The sequence below is a fragment of the Rhineura floridana genome, chromosome 4 (genome assembly GCF_030035675.1).
Source record: "Rhineura floridana isolate rRhiFlo1 chromosome 4, rRhiFlo1.hap2, whole genome shotgun sequence".
NCBI classification, from domain to species: Eukaryota; Metazoa; Chordata; class Lepidosauria; order Squamata; family Rhineuridae; genus Rhineura; species Rhineura floridana.
Window position 1 is genome coordinate 184,098,607 of NC_084483.1, and position 14,543 is coordinate 184,113,149.

The window sequence follows — 14,543 nt, forward strand, 5'->3', positions numbered from 1 at the left end:
GTCCATCTGGCACTCTTGCTGGTGTATGTGCACCATGTCATCTTTGTCATTGCTCTGAGTCCCTGTCAACTCCTTAGGTATGGCATGGCCTCCAGGGCTGGTCTAAGACATTTTGCTGCTTGAGATGGCCAAGCGCATGCTATTCCATGCGCAGAAGCCAACTGGACTGACAGCTGAATCTTACTTCACAGCACTGGTGATGGGATCGCATCCTCTACCACACCTGGAGCAGTGGACTGGTTTCAGGGGCGAAACATACTGTGTAGCATGGTGGTGGCGGGGCTTAGGAAGAACAACCACAGGACTGCCACTGCTTCTGCGCCCCCCCCAGTATCTGCCACCTGAGGCTGTCACTTCACTTTGTCTAGTGTTAGGGCCAGTCCCGCTGGCCTTGTTTTAAAGACTGGATTGGCCACTGAGAATCTCTAAGGTGCAGGGCTATGCAGTTACCGATTCCTCACATTAGTCACAATATCCAAAGATGTCGCTTCTGCTAAAAAGAGGATACCTCCAATGAGTGGATTATTTTTGGAGCTCTTTTGATTCCTCTGTATATTAAGGTTGAATGAGAGTTTATTTCGGTCCATGACCAGACAGGGCACAAAGGTGCAACAAGGTATAGGGAAAGTGACAACAAGAATAATAAAAAACAATGAATGCAAAAGTTAAAAAATTAGGTCTACATGCAAGTTTCAAGACATTAGGCAAGACTCAAGTAATTTACATCTTAAAATTCATTACGCAGAACCCATAAAATTCTCCTGCGAGCTATAGCGGCTGCGCAGAATGAGGCAACCTTCGCAGTGATTCGGTGGTCCTGATCAGCCAGTAGGCGATGTACAAGGTCAGTGTCAGGACCCAAGTAAGAATTAGGCAAAATTGGGGAGATAAAATTAGAGCGGAGGTCCAAGTAGAAGGGGCAGTGTAACAATACGTGGCGCACTGACTCCACCTCCCCAACCCCACAAGGACAAACCCGTTCGCAGAGGGGAACACCCTTATACCTGCCCTCCAGTAGTGCCGAAGGGAGGGCATTAAGTCTCACTAGAGCGAACGATTTCCTATGCTTAGAGATGTGCAAGTTTGTTAAATAATTGGCAGATACAAAAGGTTTCGTATTGGTACAATAGTAAGAGTAAGCAGCGGCCAGGCTCGAGTTATTTTGGAGTTCTATGTCTTTAAGACATTGGATAATGGCTATTTTTGCCTTCGAATATCCTAGTGCCCCGATCGCCTAGAGCGAGAATCCAAGGGCCTCCAATTTTTTAGTCATTACCTGCTTCCATTTGGACTGGAAAATATCCACCAACGTCAAAGGGGCCAGCCCAGTGGGGACAAATAACAACTTCAGCCAATAGCTGAATCTGTACATCCAGGCGCGGGTCTCAATTAATAGTGTTCCCAGTTCTAAACCTAAGGCCATGTTGGAGACACAACTAGGGACACCCATTATTGACCTCAGGAACTTGGATTGGATAGATTCCAGCAAGGCATAATTACCACCACTACAGATTTGGGTCCCATAAAGTAATTGAGCAATGACCTTGGCATTAAATACCTGTACAGCCGAGGGGACGTATTGGCCGCCTTTTGTATAAAAGAATGAAAGCAATGCCTTGACCGTTCTCTGGGCAGACTCGGCAGACCTATTCAGATGCACCTTCCAGGTGTCCAAGGAATGAAACAAAATTCCCAGGTATCTGAAAGCAGTGACTTGGTCAATAGGGTGATTATCAATTTTCCACCGTTGTTTGCGTCTTCTTCTGGAAAATACCAATACCTTACATTTGGCACAATTGATTTTTAGTAGTTCTTCTGTACAAAAGGAGGCAAGCTCTCTCAACAGACAGCGCAAACCAACGGTCATTTGAGATAGAAGGACAATGTCATCAGCATACAGGAGTGAGGACACATGTCTCTTCGCCAAGTTGGGGGGGTGGGAATTTACCCCCTCCAGCCGTTTGACTAAAGAGTTGATATAAAGATTAAATAAGGAGGGCACGAGGATGCAACCCTGTTTCACTCCGTTAAAAGTTGGAACAGGTGCAGATAAATGTCCGGCTCGATTGCATCTGACCCTTAAGTAGGTCTTTTCATGTAGACAGCGAATTAAGCACAGCAGGCGTCTATCAATATTTGTGGCCTGTAGTTTTTCCCAAAGTCTCTCCTGAGTTATAAGATCTAATACTGATTTAAGATCAATAAAAGCAGTGAAAAGTGCTCCCCCCTTATGGGAGGAATACTTTTCTGCTAAGTGCTGGAGGACGAGGCCCTGGTCGATGGTAGAGCGCCCTAGTCTGAAACCGGCTTGTTCGTCTGCCACAATATTTTTGTTCTCCATCCAAGTGGATAGCTTCTCAAGGAGATGGCTAGCATATATTTTGCTGATGACACTTAGCAAACTAATAGGTCTATAATTTGATGGATCCGATCTTTTACCTTTTTTATAAATGGGGACAACAATGGCCATCCACCAGTCCTCAGGGATACGAGCGGATTGATCAATGGCAGTAAACAGTGCCGCCAGAATGGGCGCCCACCAATCTACATGTTCCTTGAGGAATTCCGGAGGGACATTGTCGACCAGGCGCTTTGCCCATCTTGAGCTTTTTAATAAGTGCTGTTATTTCAAAGGTAGAAACTGGGGGGCAGCTTGGTAAGGTATTAAGATCGTCCCACGGTAAGCTGATGATATTTTGGCTCTTAGCAAAAATGCCAGCAAAGTAGGATTCCCACTCACTAGCCGCTATACGATAATCAATACACGAAGGTGCAAACTGGCACCCCCTAGAGACCAGCCTCCAGAAAGTTCCAGGGTCGTTTTGTCTGGAGGCTTCTATTAAGCTTTGCCAAACTTCTCTTTGGAAATGTTTCTTTTTCTCTTTGATTAAGGTTTTATAACGTCTTTTGATACTCAGGTATTCTACAGGCAAAGTTGGCAGGTCGGAAGCCCTATACCTCCTATAGATTTCAATAAGAGTATTCTTCAATAGGACACATTCCTGATCGAACCAAGACTTAGAGACCTGCACAGTAGCACGAGGTCTTAAATGATTTTTAAAGTATGAGCCATTATTCAGAGATCTCAGTAATTCTTGAAACAGTAAGGAGATTGACTCGGGGACAGTTTCAAGTAGGAACCTGCCACGGAGGCTGAGACTGTCAGCGGAATATAAGAGTTTGGATATCTCCTGTGCTAGAGTAGGAGTCCACTTAATACAGGCGGCTCTTCTCTCCGCCGCTAGATTATACATTGGTTCACAGACCAGTGATGGCTTCCCATTACTCAGGCTAAGAGTAAGCACCAGGGGGAGGTGATCACTCTCAGCTCTTATATCTACCTTACAGCTAACCACACAACTTAGCAAATTGGATGAAACCAGAAAATAATCAATAGTAGATGCCCCGTAACACTTTACATAGGTGTATTCGCCATGGAGGTCTCCCACCACGCCTCCATTCAACATAACCAAATCGAGGACATGGATCATCTGTAGAAGGCAAAGCCCAGCGAGATTACAACCTTTGTCCTTGGATTGCCTAAAGGGGAAAAAATGAGGCAATTCCACAGCAGGAGGGAAAAGATGGAAGCGTTTGTACAGAGCTACATCGTTGTGACCCGTCCTTGCATTTAAGTCCCCCGCCACAATAAAGTAAGCTGAGGGGAACTTAGCCATAAGGTTGTTATATATTAAGGTTGCCTTTGATGGTGTGGGCACACCGTTTATGTAAAGTGGTAGCAAATGCTGTTGTGTCATACTCAACGGGGGGGACTGATTTTAACATAACATCATTGTTTTTAAATTCTGAAAATGTCCCTTTTAAATACCCTAAAGTTTGTCCAGTTGGTTTGGTCAGCATTTTGAAGTTTGCATGCATAGAGAAAGCTGGGCATACTTTCTTTCATGTTTTGGTAGCATTAAAATGTACTATTCTTGTTCTGCAAGTTAGCATTTAAAACTATGAAAGCAAGCCTTTTGAAAACAGCATTTATTCCTGACAGTTTAATTACCTGTGAGTTCCTAACCTTTGAGATTCAGGAACCAACAATTGTGTGTATACACACACACACACACACACACACTGCAAAGGAAAGAGTGGTACACCAGGAAACTCTCTTTTTGTGAGGTTTCTGCAGAAGCTGGTTTGTTGGGTTGTTCCACAAGAACTATCAGCAGCTGCTTAAGACATTTTCCTGGCTGAGCACAGCAGCAAATGTCCCCACCCCAACTCCCAAGTCAAGGTGCATAGTAGTACTTAAGGCCAGTCAAGTTATTTTGGCACCTGAAACTCAAAAACAGAACCCCCATATGCATTATACATTTAAAGCAGTATCATGCCACTAAATAATCATGGTGTAACAATTAATCCTGCTTCCCAGGCAACTCTGGGAATTGTAGTTCTGTGAGAGGATTAGGAATAAGAGGTCTCCTAACAAGTCTCAACAGTCTTAGAAAACTATAGTTCCCAGGATTCTTTGGGAAAAGCCATGACTGTTTAAAGAGGTATGATAATCCTTTAAATGCAGATAGGGCCTTGATTTGAATTTACCATTTCTGAAGAAAATCTGATAAGTAAGAAAAGCCCACAGAAATTGTAAATCTGGATTAAATTGGGAGAGGGAATATGGGATGGTGTTTTGATAAATATGATATTGTGGACACTGCAAAAAACTTGCATGCATGAACAGCATGAGTTGTTATGAAAACTGCATGGGAGTAAACCCTGTCAGGCACCCTGAGCTCCTGGATAAAGGACAGGATGCAAATGTGATGGACAGAGAAGCAAAACAGTCCAGAAATTATGTGATTCAGAACATTCTACAGAACATCTATAAATGTAAATGTACTGCCTTCAAGTCGATTCCGACTCATGGCAACCCTATGAATAGGGTTTTCATGAGGCTGAGTGGCAGTGACTGGCCCAGGGTCACACAGTGAGCTTCATGGCTATGTGGGGATTAGTCCAGCACCTTAACCACTACACCACACTGGCTCTATACATTAATTAAATGTGCATAAATATACATATGAATAAAACTATGACTAAAACAAACACGTGTGCTTGCTTTGTTTTTAGATATGTGTGTGTGCTGCAGGAAGTACCTCTTCTTAGAAGTGTTTTCTCCACTCTGTGAGAAGGGAAAATTCCTCTTCTGAGATGGCAAACAACCACTTATCATTTCTAAAAAATAAATATATTTCGTGAAAAAAAATGTGTTGCCTGGCAAATAAGGGGCACCTTTTTTAGTCAGAATGCTGTTAATTGATTGATCTAGCCAATTAATGAACTAAAGGTTACAGCCCTAATCAGGGGAAGGGCTGTAACTCAGCGGTAGAGCTCCTGCTTTGCATGTAGTAGGTCCCAGGTTCAACCCCTAACATCTCCAGCAGTGGTGGTTGGTGGCTCAATGTCAGTGGGGCAAGGGAATCTGCTCTGGGTTTTAGTCCAAACTTTCAAGGAGCTGTCCAAGGTGCTTTAGTTCAGACTAAAATGCGGGCTGGGAAAGAACCCTGTCTGAAACCTGGAGAGCCACTGCCAGTCAGTGTGGACAGGACTGAGCTAGATGGACCAATGGTCTGATTCAATATAAGGTAACTTCCTTTGTTCCAATAAGAGCTGGGCTTCTTCTGGGAGGAAGGGCAGGATATACATTTAATAAATAAATAAATTCACAAGACAAGCTTTACCTAATGAATCTCCGTACTGGCTCCTGTTAAGCCTCCAGCAAGTAATGTCTTATATTCTATTATCCAGAGACACTTATTTCTCACCTATGTACCTTCCCTGGGACAATCCTTATTCAAAATAACTGTTGATATATTCAGCATACAGCAATCAATATCACAGAAGCATCCCTTCTGCTGCAGATGTCACAAAAAACTCCTAAACATTATTTAGTGGGGCCATTGTACGTTTTGGTAACCTTCAGCATCTAATGTTATTTAAGACGTCATTGAGGTTGCTGAACAAGTCCTTTTGTTGGGAAATTAGTTTGGAAGGTGCATTACATGCAATTATATACCCTGTGTGTGTTGTGCGGCGAAGCTTTTGTAATTCAGTTGGGCTGATTCTGCAGAAAATTTATCTTTTTAGCCTGCAGTATTCCCAAAGGCTCAGGTGAACTTAGTTGGACTTGGATGTTTTTTGTGGGATGTCTGCTGTGCATGTACCTTGCAAAAATACAGATCTTGCAAAATGGTTCCAGTTAAACAGCAGCAACAACAAAAGATGCTGTGAAGCACAGACTACCAGGGGACTACCAGACTTCCACAAAGATGTCTGTGTTAGAATTGCTTTTAATATGTTTTTTTTAATAATGTTTTTAACCCTGTTTTTTTAAAAAAGATGTTTTTAAAGCTTTTTTTAAAAAAATGTTTTTAATGTTGTTTTGTTTTAATGTATTTTAAGGTCTTTTTATGATGTTTTAAAGTGCTTTTAGAGTTTCTGTTTGCTGCCCTGGGCTCTTGCTGGGAGGAAGGGCGGGATATAAATAAAATAATAAATAAATAAATAAATGTAGATAGTGTTCATGTAATGTGTACACGCATATGACTATTTCTTCCTGTGTCATGGGAAAACCCAAAGGCTACTGCATCAGAAATAAAGAGGACCTTAAAGCTTGTGCTATTTGCCCTAACAAGCAATGGGGGAAAGCTCAGACAATCACATTTCAGCATAATAAGCTGAGTTACGAACCTGCCTTTTGGCAGCCCCTTTTACTTCTCCTTTTGCAGTGGAAGCAAACAAATGAGGGGGTCTTCAGTGAAGTAAAGTTTTCCATTTCAGAGCTGTGTGTGTTACATGGCATGTCCTCCACCCTCTCTGTTAGCTTGCTGAAGTCAGGTGTGATTGAGGATGATGACCCAACACTAGTGCTGAATGAAGATTCAGCTACAAGTCCAGTTGGCTTCAATACATTCTGTGTATGTGTACTTGCCCCAACGAAAAAGGTGAAAAATAACAAGATGCACGCAGAGAATATATATATAAAAAAGGAGGCGTTAAAAGAAAAAAAAATGGACCGTACTACCAGAGCTATGTGCAGTTTGTTTTCTCACTTTGATTTAGCTCCTGATGAACGTCATATACAGGGAGAAACACAGACTTTTTTTAATAAATAAATTTTCTGCCAGCATCTTGTTATTTTTTCACCTTATTTGGATCTGTTTGGATGCTTATCTTTTTGTGTGTGTGTCTCTTGTCCTTGCCCCAGGCGGCAAAATTTCTTGGTTCAGCTCTACATTTCATCCAAACTGGGACACTATGGCTAAGAGCTTTAAAACAAGCCAGGTTATTATACCAATACAAACCATGCTTTAATATCTTGGCTTGCTGCAAAGCTGTTAACTGTTTTGTCTAAACTGGGAAACTATGGTTAAATATAATTAATAGAGAAGACTTCATGGTGTGTTAGCTCCCACTGCAGAGGGAGGAAAAAAGGGGCTGTGTGGACATAAAGGTTCATTCATATCTCAGTTTGTTAAGTTGAACACAACGAAGTCTAATCTGAGCGGTCACACTAGTTTTACATTTACTGAATTTGCCATAATGTTCTGGGACATTTCTTTTAAAAATGTCCAGATGGACCAAGATATTTTGTACCTGGGGAAGAGAAGCCTAATTGCACTGTCCATAGTAGCAAAAATATTTTGTCAGTTTACCCGTTTCCTACTATCCCACAATCTGCCATCAGAGGTGGGCTGCCTTGGATATCAAAATGTCAGACGTTCACAAATCCATGCTCATTAGCAAAGATGTGAGATTCAGCTGATACTGGGAAATAAACGAATGTATTGGGTGCAACTACAGTACATAATAGCAATCCTCATGGGCCCATAACGGGTCTGTAGGGCACATGCTTTGTATGTGCAAGGTCCCATTAAAGGATCTCAGATGGCAGAACTGGGAAAGATCTCCATCCGAGATCTTGGAGAGTCACTGCCAGTAAGGATAGACTGTACTGGGCTAGATGGCCCAAATTCTGACTTTCTGTAAGGCAGGTTTTTATGTTCATATGTTCGGTTGGTATATATCCCATGAGAAAACGGGCACTGCATCTATTAAATAGATAACAATTGCAGGGTGTGTCCAGGTACCAGGTGTAACTTCTCTAAATGTTCATTCATTTCAAATTGTGGTAGCCTATGGCTCTGAGCAATAAAGATTTGTTTCATTTCATTCATTTCAAACATTTACATCGGAGCTTGGAAAAGTTACTTTTTTTGAACTACAGCTCCCATCAGCCCCAGCCAGCATGGCCACTGGATTGGGCTGATGGGAGTTGTAGTTCAAAAAAGTAACTTTTCCAAGCTCTGATTTACATGACACTTTTTTATCAGTGATTTGAAGACACTTTAAGACAATTAACGTTAAACAACAATAAAGCGCAGAAGGGCACAACTTAGTGACAGTAGAGCATATGCCTTACATGCAGACGTTCCCAGGCTGCCACCAGTCATTGTAGACAATACTGAGCTCAATGGAACAATGGTCTGTCTCAGTATAAGGCAGCTTCCTATACGAAATAACCAGCAGACAAAAATTAAATAAAAGCCTACAAGTTGATGTGGAAAGAATCCCAATGAAGTCACTGGAGGCTTCCATGCATATTTCAGCTTGAATTTATTTCCACTCATACTTCAAAAATATTATTAAAGGGATTACAGTGAAACCCCTAATTTGGCTAAGAAGCAATTGGACTTTAGAAATATACTTTCACCTGGAAAAGCAAGAGTGTTAAATATGTACTATTTTCTTCCTATTGTGGCAATCTGAGACAAAAAGAAAAGGAAGTAACTCTGGGCCTCAGGTTTAAGAGCAGTTCAAAGAGCCACATGTCTGTTTGGCACCAGGACAGAGCCCAGCCTAAATCATAGGCTCACTTATAACACCCTCACACATATGGGCCACTAGCCAGATGGCCATTGAAAATATAAAAAATGGGTCAATAATATATACTCCTGAAGTCCCACGGTATGGTCTAAAGACACATGAGGTCACCTCCTTGCTGAAGTTTAGCAGGTCTGGGTCTGGTCAGTGCCTGCTTGGGAATCAAGGTATGCCGCCTTGGGTCCCATGATGGAAGAAAGGCACAATATAAATGTAAGAAAATGCCATGAAGTCACAGAGGACTGGAGGCAAGAGACACTCGAGCTTCCTTCACTCTGCGCTCTACACTGTTGCTGTTTAATCAGTACATTCAAATCACAGGAAGATGCCTAATACTGAGACCATCAGTTCATCTGTCTCAATATAGCCTACACTGACTGGCAAAGGGTTTCCGGGGTTTCAGACAGCATTCTTTCCCAGCCCTACCTGGAGAGGATTGACTCTGGGACCTCCTTCATGCAAAGCAGATGCATGTGGTGCTATTTTAGAAAGTTCAGGCTCACTCTCTCTGTGGTTTCCGTACCCCTTCCCCTTGGAACTTACTTACTTACTTACTTACTTACTTATTGCATTTGTATACTGCCCCATAGCCGAAGCTCTCTGGGCAGTTTACAACAATTAAAAAAAATTAAAAACAAATATACAAATTTAAAAACACATTTTTAAAAAGCAATTTAAAAACACATGCTAAAATGCGTGGAAAACCTGTCAAGGCCAGTGCTTGTGCATCTTCCTGGAACACTGTTAAGGGTGAAGACTGGCATGGATGTAAAAAAAAGGGGGAGGTTTTAAAAGGAAGTGCATGCAATGGGATGATTTAGTTCTCTCTGTTTCAAGCAACTTGAACGTAACATATTCCTTGAGCCCTTTGAGGCCAGAGGAGAGGCACTAATAAAATTGCTGTAGGCTGCCCTATGGAACAGTGTGCGGTTTAAACATAAGGCATAAAATAATAAACAAACTCATTTGCGCTGATGACATGTGGCCCTCCCTAGCTAGCAAAAACACCATTGATAAGCATCTCCAACCTGTTTAGCCACAAAACATTCCTGCTCAAAGTATGTCTGTGGCAGCCAATGTGATTGATTCCTTCTGGGGGGGGGCGCACATACACACAAACATACAAGTCTGCTTCGGTAACGCTAAAAATGAGGCATGTACCTTGAATCTGCTGTACATTTATTTGCAAGTATCAATTTTTAAAAAATATTAATTTAAAAAAAAATCTATCCCAACCTTCAGTATCAACTTACACTTCAGTGTACAAAATGGCACAACAAATAAAGAAAAATGTCCTCATAAAACAACAGAAATAACTATTAGAATCAGCATAAAAGTCTGGCACTTTGCATGGCACCAAAAAAAGGTAACTGTGTGGGTACCAGAAAAACTTCCGGGGGGGGGGGAAGAGGGAAGTTTCAAAGATGGGATGCCACAGCTGAAATTTCTCCCATTTTAAGTGCCACCTGGCTCACCTTGAAGAGTGGCATATGGAAGAGAGCCTCCCATTTGATGATCTTAATGTGGGACCAGGTGTTTATTTTATTTTATTTTTATTTATGTATTGCATTTATATCCCACTTTTTCTCCAAGGAGCTCAAGGGTGGCATACATGGATCTCCTCCTCTGCATTTAATCCCCACAACAGCACTGTGAGGTCAGTTAGGCTGAGAGGCAGTAACTGGCCTAAGGTTACCCTGTGAACTTCATGGCTGAGAGGGGATTCAAACTGTGGTCTCCCAAGTCCTAGACCAACACTCTAACCACTACACCAAAGTTGTATAGGGCTTTATAGGGAAGCATCAGTACCTTGAGTTGAGCTCAGAGAACTGGCTGGGAGCCAGTGGAGTTCTTCTACACCAGTAAGATATGTTGCACTGAGTTCAGTGGGACTAGGCCCAAGTTGGAATGGAATCTGTTGGCTGGTGCTGATTCAAATGCATTCTGTTGACCTAACAGGCTGCTATTAATTCAAGTTTGTTCTTTGTCCACCAGCAGCTACTTTTACCAATACCAATTTTGCTTGCAAAAAATGACACAAATATTGATATTTTGAAAAGAAATATTGATAAAATTATCATTCTTAATATTGATATTTTAGAGGCAGAAAAAAATTCAGTTTTCAAGAATAATCACAGAAAATTGCTATATAAAAATCCAGTCTGCAACTATAGAGAATAAGCAAATTAATGGAAAATTCCATTACCAAATCCAAATTGGGCAGAATCCTAGCACATGCTTAGACCCAAGTAAGCTTGCCTGAAACAGAATAGTTTGTCCCCTTCGTTGTCATGCCCTTAGGCCAGCAAATCTGTATTATATAAAATGATTACCTCTCCTTGTTCCCTAAGCAGGAAAATAAACTCACAGCCTAAGTAGGCTATAAGCTGAATTTATGAATTCCTTTTATTAGCAAACACAGGTGGTGAGCAGCAACATAAATGGTACCTAAATGGGCCCACTGAAAAATGAGATATTTACATGCTTGGGGAAAAAAACCTAAGTTTAGAGATCTAGAGATAGATAAATAAAAACAGAAACAAGACCCACAAAGAGGATTGAGTTGTTTGAAGGTGTAGAATGTTGAAAGAAAAATGGATAACCAGGCTTGTGTGGGGAGCAGAATGGCCTCTTTGAGTGCCACGCAGCTTATAATATCCTGGAAGAAGGCACAGCTGACTGGTAAGCAGGCAAGAATGCCAGCATCCTCCTCTACCTGCTTGGAGGTGAGGATACACTGCAACATTTTGTTGTTGGTCCCACTATTGTACTTAAGTGGTAATTCAGTTCATGGGACCATCAGACAACACCATTCATTTTGTCTCCCACTGCCATTTGTACACTCAAAATGCATGGACATGTTTACAGAAATAAAATATTTAACATCTGATGTCACTTGTTTGCTTTTATGATGGTTGGGATGTGACCCAAGCCCTACAAGGTTGTTTTTAGCACTGTGTGTGGTTAGTTACATGACTATGACTGGCAATATGTTCTTTGTCCGGTTTTCTTGCTTCAGTGGATTTTAATGTCCATAGTCAGTTGGTTTCTCTTTGATTAAATAGTTCAAAATTGTTTAATTGTGTGTCACCCAGAGGACGTGAGTTATGTGGTATCAAACAAATATAACAACTAAATTAAAATACATCTGTGTGGGCTCACTATGATAGGTACATTGTCTCTGTTTTAGAAAGCCTGTGTATTTGTCCTTCCAGAGAATGAATTGCTCATCAATAGCTTTACAATCAACACAATTCTTTTTTCTTTGTCATCACAGGAGCAATTCTGAAAGGCGGAAAGAGAAGTCAAGAGATGCTGCCAGGTGCCGGAGAAGCAAAGAGACGGAAGTATTCTATGAGCTGGCCCATGAACTACCTTTGCCTCATAGTATTAGCTCACACCTTGACAAAGCATCAATAATGCGTCTTGCAATCAGTTTCTTACGGACACACAAACTGTTGTCTTCAGGTAAGCCTTGTTGTAACAGCAAAGATGTTCAGATCTGGTGAGTTGCCCACTGCAAATGGCAGTCCAGGGTCTCATGCCAGCTCCATCAAGCTTCCCATTTGGGAAAAAATGGAAATGGACTGCCTTCAAGTTGATCCTGACTTATGGCGACCCTATGAGTAGGTTTTCATGGTAAGCGGTATTCACATGGGGTTTACCATTGCCTCCCTCTGAGGCTAGTCCTCCCCAGATGGCTAGGGCCTGCTCAGCTTGCCACAGCTGCACAAGCCAGCTCCTTCCTTGACCACAACTGCCAGCTAGGGGGCAACTGGGCTCCTTGGGACTATGCAGCTTGCCCAAGGCTGCACAGGTGGCAGGGCACGTAACCCCTGAGCCACTCACTGTGGGGGTGATCTTTAGCTGGCCCTTGACACCCAGGAGACACAAACAGGGATTTGAACTCACAGACTCTGGACTCCCAACCAGGCTTTCCCTCCCACTGAGCTATACCAGCTGTATTCAAATAATAGTATGGCTTATTTTTCTGTATTTAATTTTATACCACTTCATATTGCAAGAGTAGTCTCTTTAATTTCTTACATTGAAAAACAACAAAAATATAAAAATACTGATATCACATATTCAACAACAACAACAACAACAACAACAACAATAAATCTCAGCTGCTGCTCCTTTTGCTATTGCAAGCAAAGCACAGTTTCTGGGGCTCTGACTCAGATCCCCAGAAGGATCACTCCACAATGTTCTTTCCCTTTTGCAGCTGCCTAAAGGCAGTCATTTCATATCTGCTTTCTTCAGGCTGCTCTGGACACCATCACCAGCAGTCTCTATGATACTTCTAATGGCTGGCTGGCTGATGTTTTCCTTAGCCTGGCAGCCACACTTCTGGGGCATCGTCTCATGCTGCTATGGGGTGGGCAGAGGGTTTGTTGATAGCCTGGTAAATTCCTTCAGTATTAACTTGCCCAGGATTACATACTTCTTTCTTCCTCTTTCTCCCACAAGGGCAGTGACACCCTTTGAGTCTCTCCTTCCCTGTGTGATATTTTTTGGGGAAAGGTCTCTCTTATGGAGCTCAGCTGCTCACTCTAGCAAAAAGGGCAAAGGATACAGCCTTTGTTTCTGCTCACAGAGGGGGTGGGATTTAAGAGCGCTTTTAGTTCAAGGGTGGGGAACGTATCTCCCTCCAAAGGCTCTTGGACTCCATCTCCAATCAGCCCCAGCCAGCATGGCCAGTGGTCAAGGATGACATGACTTGTAGGGTTCCCCAGCCCTTCCTTAGCCCATGCAGGAGTGAGTCAGTAGATGAAGCAACATGTAGCTGCTGTAGCAGATAGCATATTGAACTTTAAGAAACCCCAAAACACTACATTTATATCCCACCTTTCTTACAAGGACCCTAAGGCAGCATAAATAGTTCTTCCTCTCCTCCATTTTATCTTCACAACAGCTCTGTAAATTAGGCTGAGAGACGATGACAGACCCAAGGTCACACATTGAGTTTCATGCCCGAGTGGGAATTTGAATGTGGATCTCCTCTCCTTTAGTATAACATTCTGACCACTGCACCACACTGGCTCTCAATTTAGGTCCATGGATCCTTCCAGACAGGCATTTGTTGTGGGATCTGTGCGACTCATGTAGCATTTTTTTCCATGTCTACGCATCATGGTTGCCATCAAAATGCCAGCCCATTTTTTTTCCAGGGAAAATCCGATATGTAAAAAACAACTGGTTGCCAATGACCCATTTGCGATATCTCAATAACCCCGTTTACAAATTAGGGCCCAGTCTGGAAGCAACGAAAGACACCTGCGTTCAAATCCTCCCTCAGCCATTAAGTCCACTAGACACTCTTTGACAAATCTCACTCTCTGAGTCAGCCTGGTCACTACTTTAAATGTATCATTGAACCCCACATTTTGAATTCTCCACACCTTTCTATCCCCTTTCCAAAAGCAACTACAGAAGCCCTGATCTAGATCAGGGCCACAGTGAGAGGGTTAAGAATGTTTAACTCTTCCCTACATGCCATTTTGGTTCCCCCCCCCTCTATTTACAGCACATAGCTTCAGGGCATTAGGCAAAGTGAGACAGCTGCCTCAAGTGGCAGATGCGTGCAGGCAGCAGATGCTTGCAGGCAGAGAGCAACAAGGTGTTGGAAGATACAGCTGTATGTGCCA

The 14,543-nt window shown here is 42.3% G+C and overlaps 1 protein-coding gene across 2 annotated transcripts in view; it reads left to right on the top strand.

The window, feature by feature from the left end:
- EPAS1 (endothelial PAS domain protein 1) overlaps positions 1 to 14,543 on the top strand; it is a 191,575-nt gene that overhangs the window by 86,580 nt on the left and 90,452 nt on the right. For both annotated transcript variants that reach the window (XM_061625432.1, XM_061625431.1), the window contains exon 2: positions 12,170 to 12,360. In XM_061625432.1, the coding sequence (XP_061481416.1) occupies positions 12,170 to 12,360 (191 nt within the window). The remainder of the gene's footprint in view (positions 1 to 12,169; positions 12,361 to 14,543) is intronic.